Here is an 18,821-nt window from a genome sequence, read left to right on the forward strand (position 1 = left end):
TGGCCATATTATTGTCTGCTTTGACATGACAACTGTCTGACAATGGTCAAAGTAATGTGCGACACAATGGCATAATTCTGAACGATTGTTCAGTTCTAAATTCCCAACTGTGGAGTGTTCCAGAAAACACCTATCTGAACCGTGCACTGCTCCTTACATTTATGAACTGAATAGCCTATTCTGCTGCAGAACACACAGTGCTAAATGATCGTAAATACACTGACAACAGACTTGTAAAGCTCAGCCTACTTCTCATCAAGCACACGGCATATTTACGTGCCCGACAAGCTGGCGCACACGCCTGACTGTTGTAGCGAGCGCTTGTGTAAAATTATATGCAGACGCCATCGCTCCAGCAGCGAGAGAAAACAAAGCAGTCGAAAAACTGTCCGCCGGGGAATAGACAAGCTTGAGTCCATACAATCTAACAGCGGGACGACATTTTCCGTTTACACGCCGCTGCGCCAGTAAAGTACATATCAAGCCATCTCCTTTCGTCTCCACTTGTTATATTACAGGGCTAAGCAACCAAATGTTTTTTCCACTTACTTATAAAATCCAGGCAGACTTGTCGAACGCGCTCAGTATGCCTCCTTTGTTTGGTAACAAGTGGAGATTGCTTTATTTCCGAGCAGCCCAAAACAAACAATGCCAGTCGAAGGCTGTAGTACCCGAATTATCGCACTTCTACACAAACCACCGGTACCTATCGCGACTGACAGGGTTGGAAGGAAGTACCTATTATTCTCTCTCCAAATAATGACGAATAGCGACGTTTCGGTAAGGTGCTCAAGACTGAATGCATTCACAGTAATGAGAAACATCAGGCCAGTAATTTACTTTGTCCAAACCAATTTCATTTCCTCATTTAGGCATGAAATATTTACAGAGGCATAATTGAAAATTGTTAAATAAAACAACGCTTTTTTCGTTTTCGCAGTGGAAGCAATTTAGTTGTATTGTACAAAGTTTAAAGTGTTCATTAAACAGTTCATGAAACAGTTGTTTATCGAAACCGTAAATCTCTAACATGGAATTTTTGTTGTTGAAAATGCAAAAAACGTTATGAAAGTTTTTATTGACCACAAACCGAGAATGGTTGCCAACTTACTCACAGTCTCCACCTTGTGGCGGTTAAGTTATTTATGTTCCATGGGTTAAGTGTGTTCATATTTAGTGTCCTGAAAACTCTGGTTTTGACCGAGGCCACATCGCAAATTTCAATTCAAATTTGAAAAAGGAAGAAAAAACCTTTTAACGACGTTGATTAAAGTGTCTATCCATTGATAGCTTTCTAGACATTTTTGTCTTCGCCTACACAGTATACAACCGTTGTTACTATAAAATCATAATGTCAGTGGATTGGCGGGTGGCAAATCTCTGTAATCACCAAATCACATCTCCCACCAAAGGAAACTGGCAATCCCAAATTCAAAGGGGTATATTTGCTCTCCTTGAACCAAAAGTCATTGTCAACAATGGCTGACGTTTATAGCACAATGGTTGTGGACAACTCAATAAATGGTAGCCCAGTTTGGAATCTGTACAAAAGAAATATTTTCGTAAGGTGACGACAAGCGTTTAAAAGTGATTTGTTACGAGACACTGTAATAAGTTATGTGGTTTGTTAATTTTTATGTGCAGTTTAGTATATGATATTCGGTATGAATTCAAAGTTATATTGATAGAAATTGTGTTTTTAATCGATGTTGCATCGTGTTTTCTATGTGTAAAATGTACAGTACACCTTCGTCGTTTTCAGTGAGTCAGCGACAACAATTATTTCTTTTGCAGCTCTTACCAACATGTGTAGTCAAGACTCAAGAGTGTAGAAGGCGGTGTCTATAAACTGTGTGTAGAAATGGACATATAGCGCGTATAGGTGTCCAGTTACAGGTTCGTGGCAATGTATATATAAGAGCCATCACAACCAGGCGCTTGTGTGGTGTCGGTCGACCGCTTGGCACTTCTCCAGTTGTCGAGTGTGGGTTGGAGCTGGTGCTTAAGGGCAGTGTGAATGGGAATATCCTGATAAACAAGTCAAAAACAGTGAATCGCCACAGTCCACCCTTTCAGCTTCATCGTAGCGTCAAAACAGCGCAAATATTTCTAGGCGGACATTAGGTAAGGCAAGGTAAATCAAAAAAGCACCAGCTATCAAAGAAGAGAGTTAATATTTTCCAAGGCGCGACATAGTGTATCGAAACCAAATAATGGCGTGTTCTGTGTGTATAAGCATCAAGGAAGCGCATTAGCGTGGAGGCTGTGCCGTGAGATTGGCCGGGAGAATGGAAACCTCATAGCCTGATACTCAACTGTCGTTGTAACAACAGCACGTCGCATAACACCGCGAACTAACACTCAAGGCTTTACTGTTAAAATATAAGCCAGGGCAGTGAAGTCTTACTCTGCTTGGTTTGATATACAGAGCATACAAGAAGATTTGTAGAGTGCTTAAAGCTTTAGGTGCGTTGCAACTCAGGCTGAATAGTTTGGAGATAAACTTGCGCTTGCATGATACGTGCCAATGCCTCCGGACTACACGATGTTTGCAAGCGCTACAACCTCGCGTGCTGCTCCTACAGGAAACAAAAGGCATAAAAGTTCTCACCACAGAGGAAAGACTGCTAAAAACAAGTAAGCTTCCTGATGTGATCTTGCTTTATGGTAAACTCGGTTAATGTTTTTCAAAAGTAAAGGCATTTTGTATGCACAACAGTTCAGGTGTTGTCATTATTTATTGAGTAGTAAAAGGCGCTGCAACTGCGTGTGTGACGTGTGGTGCATGCTAAGTTTGCCAAACGAGACACAATTACACCCCTTATTATATATATATCAGACAAGTCTAAATTGAACTAATTTTTAAGTCTCGGTTCCAATTGGAAATGCCTAAACTAACTGAGCTTTTAATTTCAAATTCAAAGATATTTAAAGCAGTTATGTTAAACAATGAATCAGCCCGAAATATGGGTATTATGAGTGCTGCGATTGTATTCGCAAATGTCCTACGACAAATTCCAATGTTTTGTAAACAGTCGACTTGGGTAACAAAACGAGAAGCAGACGATTGAGCTGGGGCAGTTAGCTCATCAAGGCAAGGTCGACTTACCATGAGAGGACGGCAATCAGCGTCACCTTTGTCTCCGCATGTCACATTACCCTTTCATTCGACCTTTTAAAACAGACTTGTTCGACAAGAGTTCACTTGTCAATAGACAAAAGGAGCGAAACTTTAAACCCACATCGTGGCCCTTTGTATTTGTGCATTTTGAGATCAAAATGTGAAATTAATCAGGTTTATTAATGTTTGATAAAAAAATCTTTGCTTTGATGCTTAGATTATGATTTCTATGGTTGCAGAAAAAAGAAGATTTGGTCGCATTTTTCGCCGTGGGACGCAACCAAGGATAGTGACTGCGAAGATGATGGTAAATAGTATGTGTTGCTTTGCCTATACCTGAAATATTTCTAAATTAAAATTTAAAGAACTAAATATGGATTGGAAAATTTTGAACCGTTTAAACCTTTCAGACGGTTATTAACCTTTTTCCTTGCCGCACCCCCTTTAAATCACCAACCAATTTTCGCACACCCTTCTGCTCGCTGGTCTGCATAGACGCTTCAGGGCTGATCCCAGTTATGAATTTATGTTCATCTTAACTGATACTGGTCAATCTGGCGATCCCATACTACGAAGCTGACATGTGCAGCATACGAGGCAGGCAACGGTGCTTGTGATTCGACTTTCGGCGGATTCTCCACTGAGCCTGTGTAGCTCAGTTGGTAGAGCGCGAGTCCCGGAAAGACTCCTGTCGTGGGTTCGAATCCCACCGCAGGTTTTTCTAGCCTACGCCTTGCCATATGGTGGTGAATGCTTGGTGACCGGCTGATTCGGTATGGCGCCTTCAATGGGCCTGGCGTACTGTGACCCTTCTGTTAATTGCTTAAATAACATAGACATAAACAATCTTAATGATTCGGCATCCCCTCACCCCTAGGAACAGTTCTCGTACCCCTTGGGGGTGCATGCACCCCTGGTTAAGAACCCTTTAAAAGGAAACCAAATGTACTTCATACAAAGAACCGAGTTTAAATTAACTGGAACTCAGAATAAGTCACACCATTTTATTGTTGTTTTAGATCTTGTCTACTTTTGCCGCTCCAGAGGTATTTCGAAAACTCCTATTGCTACCACAAGTGCAACAGTTTCAACAGCACCACAACCTACCACCCGAGCCCAAACCACAAACCAGGCTGCTTATAATCGGGACAGGTTGAGGCGACAGACTATAGCTTTGACAATATCAGCTTCAAAGCCGAAAGCAGCTGCCGTGGAAACTGCTTCTCCCAAACGGGAAATTTTAGCACCAGAATCACGAGTCCCTGCTTCGCTCTGCGCGTCCCTTAAAGATAAAAGCAAGTTTGTGCGTGAGAGCCGAGGTGTTTGTGATGACGTTACGGCAAATGGTGAAGATGGCGGGCAGAAAATCCAACAAGACGAAAAGCAAGATGGCGGCACAAAGAAGGAACTCTCGGGTTCGCCAGTTGCCGAAGACAGTGAGTCAACAAGCACAGAGTGTAGTTCTTCGAAACACAGTGGCGATAGTCTGTCCAAGGTCGGCCCTAATGAAGATGACAAACATGGGCAGTTGCCACAAGTAAGATACCCGACTTGCCATTCACGAGCCAGTGGTGATTTTGTCCATCAGGGAGCTTCCAGAAAGCCTGCGCGAGAGTGGAGCGCAGATGTAGAAACTGAAATCATGCGTTTGTACGAGAACAGTGGCCCCGGTTCGGGTTTGTCTATTTTGGAAGCCAAGTCCGGTCCTAAGTCGGCCTTAAAGATTAAGGATCAGGTCGAATCTAAACTTAATAATTCAGATCATACTCCAAGTTATGTGCTTGCCTTGGCGAATTTGTTTCGGCGTAGAATGCAGGTGGGTAACTTTTGAAATAGGCCCACAAGTCTATTGTGTTTTGTAATTAACGTTAGCAATATATTGCAAATATATTTGTCTAATATAATTAGCACTGTTGTGCTCATTTGTAATCAAATTGATCAAAAGCGATTGATGTTGCAGATTCGCAAGGAGTTCAGTCAGGTATCTGCGGAAATCAACGAAAATTCCCTGAGACATACACCTCCTGGTCCATATTCCATCACCAACGCATTCCCGTCACATAAGAATTCTCCTCGTCCGGGCTCACACAATCCACTCATTCAAAGCGGTAGGGAGATTGATAATAACAAAACAAAATGTAATTAGCCAAAACCGAAATTTACTCCCTAAAATTATATACTTAGATTTTAGGATATTCTAGCACTCCAGCTCTTAAACGTTTGACTAGAATAACATTTTTTGTCTATAGCCATGAATTATGATTTGCAATTTCTCTTGTATACTCTTGAACGCGAGTATTATAAGTAACCATTATCTGTGCTTGATGTACAGAGGAAGATTGTTCACCAGCCGTCGCTCTGAGATATCATCACGTGACGACCATAAAGGAGAACAGTTCAAACCACCAGACAACTACAGCTAAACCCCCTGCACCGAAACCAGGGGCAGTGACGTTTTGTTCTTTTGCCACACCCCTAACTACCGGAATCGCCACCGTACCTCCTACCAAGGCTGATAAAATGACCGAGCTTGAACAGACGACGGATGAAGCAAAACCACAATCTGATGCAAATGCGGATCAAGCAGGAAAACATGTAGGAGCCGAAGAGAGTAGCGGAAAGCCTCAAACCAAAGAGACATTGGAAAACCTGTTAACAGTGTTTCCGAAGCCTCCTCAGCTAAAATTTTCCACCGGGACTGAGAGTGTTTTGACAAAAAAGCAAATCACCTCAGAACAGGAAATGCCAGCAGTGACTATGAACGAATCTCCTCAGAGAGAGAAGAGTGATAGTTCCACGACATCTCTTATTATGTCTGTCGCCGCAACCCGAAAAAAGATTCCGTTACCTGGCAAAGATAAGAGCACCGATGATATTGGGCCAAATGTGAAGACTGCTGTCAGGCGCAGATCCGACCACAAACCACTGAAACCGCTTGGCATCGCTCGTAAGTGTCACTCCGCTGATTTAAAACAGGAAAGCAGTGAGCATTTCAAGCCACAGCGTTGTTTTGACATGCCTGACCTTCCACCACGCAGAAAAGTTCGAGACTATCTACTTTTTGACAAAGCGAAATCGTTAAGTAACGAAGAAACTGCCACACTTACTCCGGTCACAAAAGTACGCTGGTCCGGGTCACTGGGGACATTGTATCCAAAGCCAAAGATCTTGGGCGAAACCGTGCGTTGTGCTGCCCAAGCGGATGCAATTTCCCCTCGGCTGATGGTCAACCGACTTATGTCCATATGTGACGTTACTTTGTCGCGACCGAGCAACGGGAAAGTAAAACTTCCTGCAGATTGCAAGCAGAAGAATGAACTTATGACCGTATCACCGATTGACAAGCAAAAAAGTGCTGTAGCCAGTTTATGAAATAAGCGTGGCTACGTTTTTATAGTACCATTACGTTTACTTGTGTGAAACCGGTTAAACGGTTGCCGTGGGTTAACTCACGTCATTGTACTTTTTCTCTCACAGCGTTGAAATCGGAAGATACTGTGCTTTATCTAAGTTGTTCTTTATCGCAAACTTTATTGCACAACTTATCATTTGTGTTTGTGCCTGATTTGTTCCCACCTTTTCTATGTTATTTGAAACAGAAATTCTGTTTTACTTACATCGTTGCTATTAAAAAAGTCAATCCGCATTCCGAGTGGCCATTTAACAAAACAGAAACGACAGGGGTGCTAGAGAAGGGTTACCAACAATCTATGGGCATTGTGTTAAAAGTTTCTACCAGCTTCTTTTAATATGAATAACACGTCCAAGTAAAGTTGAAGGATCGGGCAATGTCTTTAGGTAACTAGGTTTAATGATTCTTGAAAAAAATAATAATCCAGTTTCCAATAATGTCAAGTATGAAACATTTTGATTTCTATGCTTGAATATTTTTATCTGTATTCAGTCATCCGTGCAAACGTAAACCGGAATTTTATTTGAAGGTTGAAGCGTTTAGGAAAGGTTGCGTTTTATGTTAGTAGCCAGCGTTTTTTTTTATATCAACGAAATGCATTCTAATACATCAAACCGCTCTATTACTTCGCCTCCGACCGGCATAAGTGCCGACAAATGGCTGCAATCACGAAAAGGTTCACAAACAAGTAAGTTGTTAGTTGTTACTTTCCTACTGCCTAAACTGTTGTCAATACTTTTATAATTCTGTCGATATTATCTCGTTTAGAACAAGAATCTAAGAAGTACACGTTTATGGATGACAGTTCAAGTGATGATTCCTTTTCTGCTTCACGTTTTATAAAAAAAGATTCCAAGGTGTTGAAAACCAAATCTGAGTCTGCTGAAACTTTAAAGAAAGCTAACACTCCAAGGTGGGGTATTTTTATTTTAACATATTTTTTGGATTAAAGTTGGGAAGGTTGTTGACCAGAGTAGAATGAATAGCAGCCATTTGGCCCCAGTCTGCAGAATATGGCAGCAGCATGCACAATATTATTTGGGGTTGCACATGGAAATTTTGCACCAAGGTCATTTAATCGTCTTGTCTTGATGTGTATCGCTTGTCTTTGCACCAGCTGAAATTGGTATTGCATGCGGACTTACGGGTCGTGCAGGCGCATACATGGGACATGTTGGTCCTGCACATCTGAGATCTTGCCAGGAACTGCCATTTTCTGCAGGCTGACTCTGGGCAAACCTTATTTGTTTTATGCTTTGGACACACACAATGTTCAGTACACTTTGTCAGGTGATTTTGTCTGCATACTATAATGTGTTAATCGCAAGATGCACTAATGACAGATAGGTAGTTTGTCTAAGGCAGGGCTCTTCAACCAGGGTTCCGTCCAATCCTTTCAGGGGTTCCGTGAACTTTGAGGGTCACATAGGGTTCGCAGAGCTTTTGTGTAGCAATTCAAACATGAATGATTCATAAAGTTGCGAAAAGCAATGCTCGCTTGTAGAATACCTTGGTTACACCATTGATCAATTGTGACGTAATAACTAAAGTCTTGATACTCTCTGTCTGAATTGCGAGATAAATGTACAAACGACCAATCTAAATAACATGACAATGCGTTTCAGTAAATCGTTTAATTTAGTGAAGTCAACATTATGTGCTTGGGGTGTAGTTTGTAAAAATGTATGTTTTTTTGATGTAGCCTACTTGAGTTACATTCATTCAAAATAATTTTATGGGGGGTTCCGCAAAGTTTGACAAAACACCTTGGGGGTTCCGTGTCACTAAAAAGGTTGAAGAGCACTGGTCTAAGGACTATTTGTTGATATGTCTTAAAAAACAAAGAATTCATTCATACTCTGTTTCATTTCAGTTTCAAATCTGTCCAAGACTTCAGACCAAAAACATCAAGAGGCAAAGATGAGCCACAAGTCTCAAAAACATTGGAAAGAAAAAGTGCTTTAAACAGATTTGCAGAGCTGGAAAAACAAATTTTGACAAGACACAAAACAGAAAAGGTAAAGTCAAGTTTATGTTTGCAAATTCACTCAAAACTAAAGGAGTGGTGAACAAATATAGGTTTTTAAATAGATTAAAAACCTTGAGCATCTAGTTTGGATTTATAGTAAACCTTGATAAAACCTGATTCAGTTAAGCCGGGTGTTTGTCTAATTCGAAAAAATCTAGAGGGCTAACTGATTTGGAATGTGGTATAAATTGAACTAATCAGCATCGATTAATCGGAATCTTCATCTAATCCACACAAAATTTTTGGCTTAAACGTGTCGGAATGAAACAAGGTTTATTGTGTATAGTATTAAAAAATAAAATGAAACTTATTGTCAGTTAGGCTGTCTTAAACAGTGGTGGTTTACTTTTTGCTCTTGTTAGGTGTCACTTTCAGTGTCAGACTTGGATATCAGCTCCGATTTTGAAATAAGAAAAGATGCAGATGAGATGAGGTAAGCAAGCATTATTAATGAGATGAGGTAAGCAAAAATAATAAAGAGGTAATTGTTTAATCAATCTTTACATTTTGAAAGTGTGATGATTCTGAATGGGTTCTGGTAACTTTATATCGCTGACCTACATAGCTTGGTGTTGTACATTATAATACATAAATCATTATCATTCTTTGTTTAGGCAAGAACGAGAAAGTGCTGCTGCTAAGCAGTTTGCTTTTCTAAACAGCAGTTCGGATTCAGAAAGACATAATGCCCAATTTGTAAAGCCAGTCGAGGTTTGTATATAAGCATTCATAAAATTACAGGCGATCAAAGAACTGGCAACATTTTCTTTTATAGAAACTGTCTTCAATTGGTTTAGACTCAACTGAAAAGACTGGGAGTATCAAAAAGACAGTGGTAAGTAAAGTGCTTGGCCAGTTGGTGAATTTAGCCTACAAATGCATCCAGCTAAATGAAAACAAAGCTGGCCTGGTTATATTTTAAATTACTTGTAAAAATGTTGTTTTTTATTTCACTGTAACTTGGGAGCAGGGCCTGTTGAGGGCAGGTGTTTTCAACCTGTGGGTCATGACCCCTAGATGGCTCAGGGTCGCAAAGGCTTTCATCAACATTAAAAAGTTTAATATTTACCAGTGACAAAAAGTAACACATTCAGAGGTAAACAAAAAGGAAATATCTTAAACCATGAATTTACAAACAGTTATGTATTTTAGTTATAGCCTCATTGAAAGTTTCATCAAGCTGGTAAAAAAATGTGCATTTTTAAAAGAGGGTTGCAAGTTTTATTTGATTGCTAAAATAGACCGGGGTTAAAAAAGGTTAAAACCACTGGTTATGGATTGCCTTAAAGGATTTAATACATTTATTTTATCCCTTTAGTCATTTGCTTCAAACCTGGTGCAAGATTCGCCGAGTGAAAGGTCGTTGGATGATTTTCTTCCAAGTCAGAGCAGCGAGGATGAGCCAAGTAGTTTGGACGATGTCCTTCCTGTGTCAAGTCTGCAAAATGTAAAAACATTGGATGACCTCTATCCTGAGGAAGACTTGGTAAATCCTAATTTGATTGCATCGCATCGAAGTTTAGTTCTGTGCATGAAAAGGGTCTTTTTCAAAACATTGTACAATTAGTGAGAATTATAAAACAAAACCTTCTGGCTGAAAATACTGCAATGCCAAAAACTAACATTGGACACAACGGTAAACAATCACCATAACCTCACTGTGGCCTCCAAACTTGTTTTGGTCCACACACAACACTCAGGAAATTCAGACCGTTTCGAAATGTTTTATTCTTTGTCACACCTCATATATGCAAATTTAAATTGCGATTACATAATCACATAAAACGGGCCAGATTTCGAAAAAATGTGACCTTTGGTGCACAAATCTGTGTTCAAATAAAATCAAAAAGTTACACGGTAATACATTGTCCACACAACTTTACACATCTACGTCAAAAGTACAGTGTAAAGCACTACCGGACTGGCAACAGAAAAAAGGCGCTGATTACATATGAGCATTTTGCAAGAAGTACGCTTGGGGCAAGAAACCGTATGTTTGTAAACAGTGTTTTTTTTAAGGTGTTCAAATTTCTCCAGCGGATTCCCAAAATTTGACAGTAGCCTAATAAATAATTCGTTTAAGCAAATATGGCTATTTTTTGGTATTTAAATGAAACACTTGCAGTCTCTTAAAAGTACTTAGCGGTCACCCAAACCAAACCTTAAAAAAAAACTGTTTGTAAATACATGCAACACTGTCCATAACACACACCTTAAACAATGTTTCTTATTAACTAACTCATACCATACAATTTATAAATCGATGTAACAAGTGCTTGTTGTATTTTAAGGATGGTTCTGCAACAAATGCATTTAATCTACACACTGTTGATGAATTGTCTGTAGCAAGCAACTACAGTGAAGAAAGGTAATGCTTTTCTGATGAAAACAAGTGTTTGGACGTAACTATTAAAATATTTTGAAGTAGTAGATAATATAAAAGTAGTTCTAATGCATAGTGTTACTGTGTTTTGCAACGACATTGGATGCTTTTTATGTCTTCCATGACCCTCTGAATTTCTGAATTGTTTGTATCACTGTGCATTTTAAATAATTATGGGTCCCCTTCCCTGAAGGGGACACATATTGTTTTTGTCCATATTTCCTTTTTTTTTCTTCTGTCTAACGCTGGTTTGTGAGACGCGTTTGGTCAAGAAAGAGTGCTTCAAATTCATTCAAATTTGGACAGATGTCAGTTATTAATCCAAATTTGATCCTCCTGAAGTTTGACCCAGAATAACCCAGCGGTTCACCCACAGGCCCCCAAAACGAAAAAAAATTAAAATGGCTGTACTGACTAAAATACATAATCTTGAGAGTTTCATGCTTTGTTGGTTGGTGCAATGTAAGGTATTCTAAAGAATTTTGTAACTTTTTATTGGATTCACTCATTTTACCCCTTAAACCCCAAAATAATAAGTTTTAGGCCAAAAATACAAGCCCTAATGTGCTGAAATGTTAAACAATTGTTTGCAGTAGGTTATTCGTTCAGTATTTACATTTTTGCCTTAATCAGCCAAATAGTTACTTTTACAGTCCATCATATATGTACACTGTCAGTCAGATAGAAGTCTCAACTCTCAAGGGAGTAATTTACTTGTTTACGATTAAGGCGGGTGAATGCAGCGGGAGTGCTCAGCTTGACGTCTGGACGGACGTTTTACGAGACAGTCACGTCGGTGATTAGAAATCAGCTGTTTTTGCGTAGCTATGCTATGTCGTTTTATTAAGTTATCAAGCACATTTTCAGTTGTAGAAAATTGTGTTTGAAAACTGACCTTGAACGATAATATCAAGGTCAAAACATGAAATTAAATTAAAAGTATTTTTCCCGTTCTTATTTACTGTTTTTTGTAAGTATATGACAATAATGATGCAAAAAGAATACGGACAAAACTTTTAAAGTTGGGTTATTGCTAAAGTTGGTTAAGTTTTTTCTTAAGAATCTAAAAATAACCAGGACGTTCGTTTGCCGTAAATCCGCACAAACGCACGTGTGGGGACCCATTAGTTTTTGCTTGCAAAAACAATCATATGTGTAGATCAAATGATGTGTATAGTAAATTGGTAAATATCGTGTAGAATATATAAAATGGAAGTATATCAGAAAGACACCTTTCTAGTTTTGGTAACAATTATGCTGAGGCAAACATAGTCTTAGACCACATAGGTTTGCAAACACTGGTATAATGCCAAACAGGTTTTGTGTAAAGTGCATAAATAAGTCGTAACAATTTGGAACATTTCAACAGTGCATCTTCAGTGTCTGAAGGTGGCAACCTCTTTAACATCCACTCAGTCGATGAGCTTTTATCACCAATCCAATCACCAAAAGTGCCTCAATCTGCTTCTGTTGTGAAAAACAAGGAGAAACATGAAAAACCTGTCCCAGCACCAAATTTGTTTCATGCCCAGAAAACTATTCCAAGCACACCAAGTTTATTTAAAGCAACTGATGGTAAGTTTACTGTTTTTTTTGCTTCAGTTTGAAGACTAAATTGACATTCAGTTTAATTATGGTACTTTAAGCATACACTGAAGTCCAGTGGCCTTTTTTTAAACTTCTTAAATGTTTAAGCTGTATTTGCCAAACTCTGCCAAAGTGACTTAATATTAGCTAAGGTATGACATTGTATTTTGTGGACATCAAAGTATTAGTATAGTACAGTGGTTCCCAAACTGTGGGCCATGGCCCAGTACTAGGCCACCAAGACATTTTCAATAGGCTACAGAGCCATTTGAACAGATTCTACTGTTTTGTTATACTGTAGATATCATGCGCTTTGTTTTGAAAAACATAATGTTTGCGAAGAATTTCAAATCTTGTAGCCAAATTTTAGGAGCATGTATCTCATTAAAAATAAATTGCGAGAAACCATTTCGCCTGTTTTTGAGTTATTTTTTTTTTGTGCCCAAATTTACAGCACGCGGTGAGCATCAATCGCTATTAAATAGACATTTGGGCCACAGACCAAAAAAGTTTGGGAACCCTGGTATACTATCTAAAATATTTATTTAACATTGTTTTTTAGTTTGCTGCATTTCCTTATCAAACTGGCTCTTGCATGTCACTGTTTATTCTCAAAGCATATCAAATTTACCCTTGGTTGAGAAAGTTGATGGAAAATGTGTGAATTAATATCTGTCCTTAGTTGTACGAGAATCTGTGGAAACTGTGACTGAGATTCAAGAATACACAGAAGATTTTAATGCAAGTGACAATGACACAATGAAAGACACTGACAGTATTACACAAGATATCCAAACAGGTATGATGCTCATTCAAGCAGTGCTGGATTAACCATTAGGCAAAGTAGGCACGTGCCTACAGGCCAGTCAAAAATCCAGGCCACCTTAAATGAACACTGATAATTCTAATTTTTTAGTTGGCAACCCTGATTTTCGGGCCACTTATAAAATGTGCCTACAGGCCAGCAGACCCTTAATCCGGCACTGCATTCAAGTTACAATGGAGTGGCATATTTAAAACAAATTATTTCACAGCGCATTTTACACATCTAGTTATATTTACTGTTTTTCAAAAAGGATCTTGTTTTCAGGCAAATCGAAGCGAATTCAATTAAATATTTTGTACCTTTTCCCACTGTGGAACTACTAATGTGAGAATTCAAATCACAAAACTTACTAATAGTTGGCGTAAAGAGTATTATCGAATATTTAACAGAAAAATTGTGTAAAAATGCTGACAGGTTGGGCTATTTGGATTGGGCTGAGGTTTTATAATAAAATAACATTAAAACTGATTTAAAAACTTAGTTCCTAAAGCTAAAATAGCTATACTCTTTACACCCCGGATTGGAATTTAGCAAACTTTGTGATTTGAGTTCGTATGTTAATGGCTCTACTATTTGCCACAGTCAGTTGTTGCAACTCAAGTCATTAAAAATGTATGGTTAATGCAACCATATTTTGCCAAGAATTATAGACTAATTCCTTTACAAGTTCTTTTGCATTGTAATACAGAAACAGAGCTGTCAACTTCTTCATCTGCATCTTCCATCACAACATCGAAATCTGTTTCAACTGCTCCTGATGCTTCCTATTCAGAATCATTTGAGTCTGGAACTGAAACTGCTGACTCAGCAGTTATAGACAGAACACGAGTTGTGAAAAGAAACAATGTCAGCATTCAAACTGATCCAGTACAAGTTACAACAAAACACCATATACCAGGTGAATTGACTCATTGTGTCCTCTTTTTATGGGTCATAATGCTATTAATAAAACCACACAAGAGAAAAATGGTTTAGGAGGCAGCCTCTGTAGTTACTTATTAAAACCATGTTTTAAGGTTTTTCTTTACCTGTCTATAAGTACATATATTTTACATTTAAGTCCAAAAGAAAGGTATATCACCACATGGGTGGGTTGGGGAAACATTAGTGTTTTTCATGAGTTTTGGTGGACTTGGGTATAATGGTTGGGGAACTCTGAATTTGATGTATACATTTTACATTTACATTTTGACTTTTATTTTGCTGCAAATGCCCGTTTGATCTTTCGTTTGGTCAAGGATACAGTGAAATGTTATAAAATTGTTAACAAGGCAAAGGTTTTTAAATTTTGCACTGTACAGGGTTCCCGCGGGTATGGAAAACCTGGAAAGGTTATGGAATTTAAATTTGTATTTTTAAGGCCTGGAAAAGTTTTGGAAAAAGCCAACTTTTGCAAAAGTCCTTGAAAAAGTATGGAATTTGGCGCCTGTTTTACCCTGAAAATGCCCGTTAGAATTTCAAATTGCCTAACATTTGTATATTCGTTGCAAGTATGGTAAATTGGCTACATCTACCAAAGCCCCTTTACTAGTTTTACGATGAGAATTGCTCTATTTTTTTCGAATAGGGTTATGGAAATTTGTTTTTTTTTTCTTGAAAAGTTGTGGAATTTATAAACGAAAATTGCGCGGGAACCGTGACTGTAACATTTGGCTCCAATTAAACCCACAGCCCCTTTAATTTGTCAACAAGACAGTACACTTGGAAACACCTGAGCTCAGTGTATGTGACTTACTGAATTGGGTAATTCTGTTTTCACTTTCGATGAATTGCTGAAGTGAGGTTTGATTTGTTATTGTTTAAAGTGACAAGGATTGTTTTTGTTAACCTCGCAGAAATACCACCTTCTGACAGAATGATATTTGAACCGTCCAGATTAGTGAGTAATGAAGCACTAGCATCATTGACTACATACTCTCCTGCTGTGCTTGCAGTCCAAGATATGATTAGACAACAACTGGCTTTTACAAGGTACATTAATGTGTGCCATGCTAAAGTAACGTCGGTGGTTACATTTTGTTTGTTATTTAGGGACTTTATGACACGTTCCGAAAACCTTCACAAAGCAGCATCTGAGTCTTTAGTTCCTGACTATCAATATGCATCGTTAGAGGAAGCACGGAAGTTCATCCAGACATATAGGGCTAAGTAGTGGGCCTCTTTTTGGCATTGTGACTTTGTTTATGTGCAATAGTATCACCTTTTGTACCAATGTTTTTTAATAAATATTTTTGTACCTATATTTTGTAAGTTGTTGTACACTGCCTTAATGCAGAGGTTCTAACACTTTTTAAACTTTAAAAACCATGGCAGACACACGAATTGCTTGGCAAACTCATGTGATATGTGGGACTGCTAAACAGCATCAGGTTCTATTAACACTATTTTTGTCACTAGATTTTGTCTTAGTACATATATATCTAAATCAGGGGTGGGCAACCTGCGGCCTTTCATTAAAGCTTGTGCGGCCCGCAGAGACGCCTGGATTTCAAAAGTACTTATTACATATTTTTGAGCTGATTAATGCGCCTGATGCTAGTTTTCTGCGATCTGGCAAAATGTGGCTAGAATCAAATACGAATTATACTTGTAGTTAAAGCATATTTGGTAAGAAACAAAGCAAAATCACTTTGTGTGATGAACATGTGCAGCCCTCGATCCAATTTTGACATTTATAATTGGCCCTACAGTAACAAAGGTTGCCCACCCCCGATCTAAATGGTTCGAACATTAACTCCACCAGTAATTTTTTCCAGTGCTTCACCCACTAGCAACTGATTCTGTCAATCTACAGGAAGCTTAAATAATAACACACAATAATAAATACAGACACTTTGTTCCAGTTCCCAGAAAGTAACAGTGCAATAACAAAGTTTTTGCTAAGCTGAACGAAAAGTAGCTACAGTATGTATAGATGTATGTATAAGTTTTGACCCTGTCCAAACTGTACATATCATCAAGCTCATCTGGGTGTAGTAAATATTAGGCCCCGCAGCAAGTGGACGTTGCTTTCAAGGGTTGAGGCATGTTGGTCAAACATCATAAGGAAGCTGCTCATGTACACTTACACCTGGGAACTGGAATGCCTGAAACTGAGAAAAAAAACAGAGTTAACTATTGCATGTGAGATTAGTAGATGCAGCCTCTGATATAATACGGGCTCCTCTAAAATACGCAATCTACTTATAAAACGTATGCAACTTTTAAAAATGTTGACGGTTAGGGCTTTTAGGGTCTGGGAGAGGGTTTATAATAAAAATAACTATATAATTTATTTTTAGATGCCCATTCGAGGCTTAATATTCACATATGTGTTGAGAGTGGTACTAAATACCGTATGGTGTCGCATGTTAACACGTGTAAGAAAATGAAGCCCAAGAGGTATCTGAGATTAAACTACATAGTTGTTTTTATTATAAACCCTCACCCAGACCCTAATAGCCCTAACCGTCAATATCTTAGTTAGTTTTTTTTTAGTAGATTGCGTATTTTAGAGTAGCCCATATAATACACCATCAAAACTATGTGATGGCAGACAATGTATTATAATACAACAGACTGTTTTTCAACACACCAAACAGCACAAGAACCTCAATTTCTGTCCTAACAGTTAACACACATGGCAATTCCACCATAAGATTCAGCATTGCAGAATGTAGTAGGTAGCATATTAAGTATATAAACAGCAGTGATGATGGAGCACTACACAAGGATCTGTTTGAAAGTTTAAAGACCATTAAAACAGCCCAAATAGACAAAAAACATCATGCTTTATTATTCAAACGTTTTGACAATGCTTATCCTAATATCAGTAGCCAGGTTTTTTTTAAGGTTTGGTTTGGGTGATCGCTAAGTAGTTTTAAGAGACCGCAAATGTTTCATTTAAATACCAAGAAATAGCCATATTTGCTTTTTGGGAAACCGCTGGAGAAATTTGGGTGACCGTTTCGGTCCCCCAAAACACTGTCAGTAGCAATCTTGCACTATATTTGTTAAACCATACTTGCAACAAGCAAATCAAACAATTTTTGAGTGCTGGAAAGGGACAAAAGGCATTCAAGAGAGAAAAACAATGCAATGTTCTCAACATTTTAGTGCACATTACAGGATTCTTACACTTTTTATATAAATCTTAACTTATTGTCATTAGGGTTCCTCTATTTCCCGGATTTTTTAATTCCCGGGAATCGGGAAATATTATTTTTCATTTCCCGGGATTCCCGACCGAAAAATGTGCCGATTTTTTCGTGCATAAATAAGTCATTGCAATTGCTAAAATTAGTTTATTTTCGCTGGAGGAATCTAATTAGCCATGATTTTGTCAATTAAACTATATTTGCAATCTTGTTTAAATGTAAACAAGATTCAGAAATTACAAAAAATAAATTTGTCTTTTCTAGTACCGCTGGGTGGCGCATTTTCACGAAAATAATGTACCACCTCGTATAAAAACGCTTACTTACTTTATGATTAAAATTACAAAACGCCGTATTTTGTTAACAGATAGCAGAAATTTACACATTTCTGTTATTTTTTACAAAATTAACACGTTTCTGCTTGTTGTCTGTTTCCCGGGATTCGGGAACGTAATTTTGCCGGGAAATTTCCCGTCGAGACATTCCTGGGAAGGAACCCTAATTGTCATACAGGGTTACAAATACAGACCAATTGTTTGTCCCAAAAAACACTGGTATGTACTTTATTACCAGTGATTTCAGCAAACGATGTGTAACCAAAAAGATTTTTTAGTTTAAAGATGTGTAACCAAAAAGATTCAATGGCAAATACTTACTTTAGCGAAGCCTTCTAGCTTCTCTCTCAGACTCGAGGAGAGTCAAAATGTCGCCTTCTCGCACTGGCCCCTTCACATTGCGGATAATTGAGCGACTGGAATCATCCAAGAATTCAACACGGCACTGTTTAAGAAAAATATGCTTGAATTACAAATCATTCACATAGATAGTTAAAAAAATATGATAAGATCTATATTCTACAACTTGTTGGTGTATAAAGTTTTAACAAACAACCTTTGATGATTAGAACATACAAAAGTAAGTCATGGGGTTTATTCTAGATATTTACGACTTGTTATTTTGCCCAAATGTAAGTATTTGTGTTGATTCTGAATCAATTTGTCTTTAGCCTGCGTTTTCAACATTGGCTTACCTGAGTACATTGACCCTGTGATCCGGTTCTGCCAACAACTTTGGTCACCTAAACAGACAGTACTGTATTAAAGATTTTACCAAGACAATAAAACGCCTGCAAACACCAATAACTTACTTTGGCCAGCTTAACTGGGGCGGTAGCACGGTCCATGTTTGTTGCGTAAGGAAAAGATTGGTCACGTGACGCACATTGCAGTTGTTAACTTTTTCACACTGATTGATTTTTTTAACAATATAAATTTTAACTTTCGGACAGCGACTATCACAAAACGCTATTTCTGATTCTGGAAAATGA

The 18,821-nt window shown here is 38.3% G+C and overlaps 3 protein-coding genes and 1 non-coding gene across 4 annotated transcripts; 3 read left to right on the forward strand and 1 right to left on the reverse strand.

The window, feature by feature from the left end:
• The first annotated feature begins 495 nt into the window (after positions 1-495).
• Positions 496-6,761, forward strand: LOC145222970 (uncharacterized). Its single transcript, XM_080089242.1, has 5 exons — positions 496-2,637; positions 3,361-3,428; positions 4,141-4,937; positions 5,082-5,229; positions 5,454-6,761. Exons 1-5 carry the CDS (start codon positions 2,528-2,530, stop codon positions 6,491-6,493), a joined length of 2,163 nt encoding a protein of 720 aa, XP_079945368.1. The 5' UTR covers positions 496-2,527; the 3' UTR covers positions 6,494-6,761.
• Positions 3,766-3,839, forward strand: Trnas-gga (transfer RNA serine (anticodon GGA)). The gene has a single exon. It is a non-coding gene; the product is annotated as a tRNA-Ser (tRNA).
• Positions 6,762-7,040: 279 nt separating the features above from the next.
• Positions 7,041-15,598, forward strand: LOC145222971 (uncharacterized). The gene is made up of 13 exons (XM_080089243.1): positions 7,041-7,221; positions 7,302-7,446; positions 8,407-8,551; positions 8,925-8,995; positions 9,177-9,273; positions 9,338-9,397; positions 9,881-10,048; positions 10,854-10,930; positions 12,315-12,520; positions 13,215-13,331; positions 14,047-14,256; positions 15,194-15,329; positions 15,390-15,598. The coding sequence occupies exons 1-13, from the start codon at positions 7,092-7,094 to the stop codon at positions 15,508-15,510; spliced, it is 1,683 nt and encodes a 560-aa protein (XP_079945369.1). The 5' UTR covers positions 7,041-7,091; the 3' UTR covers positions 15,511-15,598.
• A 580-nt stretch (positions 15,599-16,178) lies between these two features.
• On the reverse strand, positions 16,179-18,725 carry LOC145222976 (small ribosomal subunit protein eS28-like). The gene is made up of 4 exons (XM_080089250.1): positions 18,642-18,725; positions 18,525-18,572; positions 18,151-18,274; positions 16,179-16,450 (listed from the first exon to the last, which is right to left on the reverse strand). Exons 1-3 carry the CDS (start codon positions 18,675-18,677, stop codon positions 18,152-18,154), a joined length of 207 nt encoding a protein of 68 aa, XP_079945376.1. The 5' UTR covers positions 18,678-18,725; the 3' UTR covers positions 16,179-16,450; position 18,151.
• Between the last annotated feature and the right edge of the window lie 96 nt (positions 18,726-18,821).

The sequence above is a fragment of the Phallusia mammillata genome, chromosome 4 (genome assembly GCF_965637545.1).
Source record: "Phallusia mammillata chromosome 4, kaPhaMamm4.hap1.1, whole genome shotgun sequence".
Classification (NCBI taxonomy): Eukaryota; Metazoa; Chordata; class Ascidiacea; order Phlebobranchia; family Ascidiidae; genus Phallusia; species Phallusia mammillata.

Bases quoted from the DNA above. Each gene is read 5' to 3' on its own strand.
- LOC145222976 (XM_080089250.1), bottom strand. From the start codon at position 18,677: ATGGACCGTGCTACCGCCCCAGTTAAGCTGGCCAAA. The intron at 18,573-18,641 runs GTAAGTTATTGG...CTGTCTGTTTAG, and splicing joins CCCCAGTTAAGCTGGCCAAA to GTGACCAAAGTTGTTGGCAG. The intron at 18,275-18,524 runs GTAAGCCAATGT...TTTCTTAAACAG, and splicing joins CACAGGGTCAATGTACTCAG to TGCCGTGTTGAATTCTTGGA.
- LOC145222970 (XM_080089242.1), top strand. From the start codon at position 2,528: ATGCCTCCGGACTACACGATGTTTGCAAGCGCTACAACCTCGCGTGCT. The intron at 4,938-5,081 runs GTGGGTAACTTT...TTGATGTTGCAG, and splicing joins TGTTTCGGCGTAGAATGCAG to ATTCGCAAGGAGTTCAGTCA. The intron at 5,230-5,453 runs GTAGGGAGATTG...CTTGATGTACAG, and splicing joins CAATCCACTCATTCAAAGCG to AGGAAGATTGTTCACCAGCC.
- LOC145222971 (XM_080089243.1), top strand. From the start codon at position 7,092: ATGTTAGTAGCCAGCGTTTTTTTTTATATCAACGAAATGCATTCTAAT. The intron at 12,521-13,214 runs GTAAGTTTACTG...ATCTGTCCTTAG, and splicing joins TTTATTTAAAGCAACTGATG to TTGTACGAGAATCTGTGGAA. The intron at 15,330-15,389 runs GTACATTAATGT...TTTGTTATTTAG, and splicing joins CAACAACTGGCTTTTACAAG to GGACTTTATGACACGTTCCG.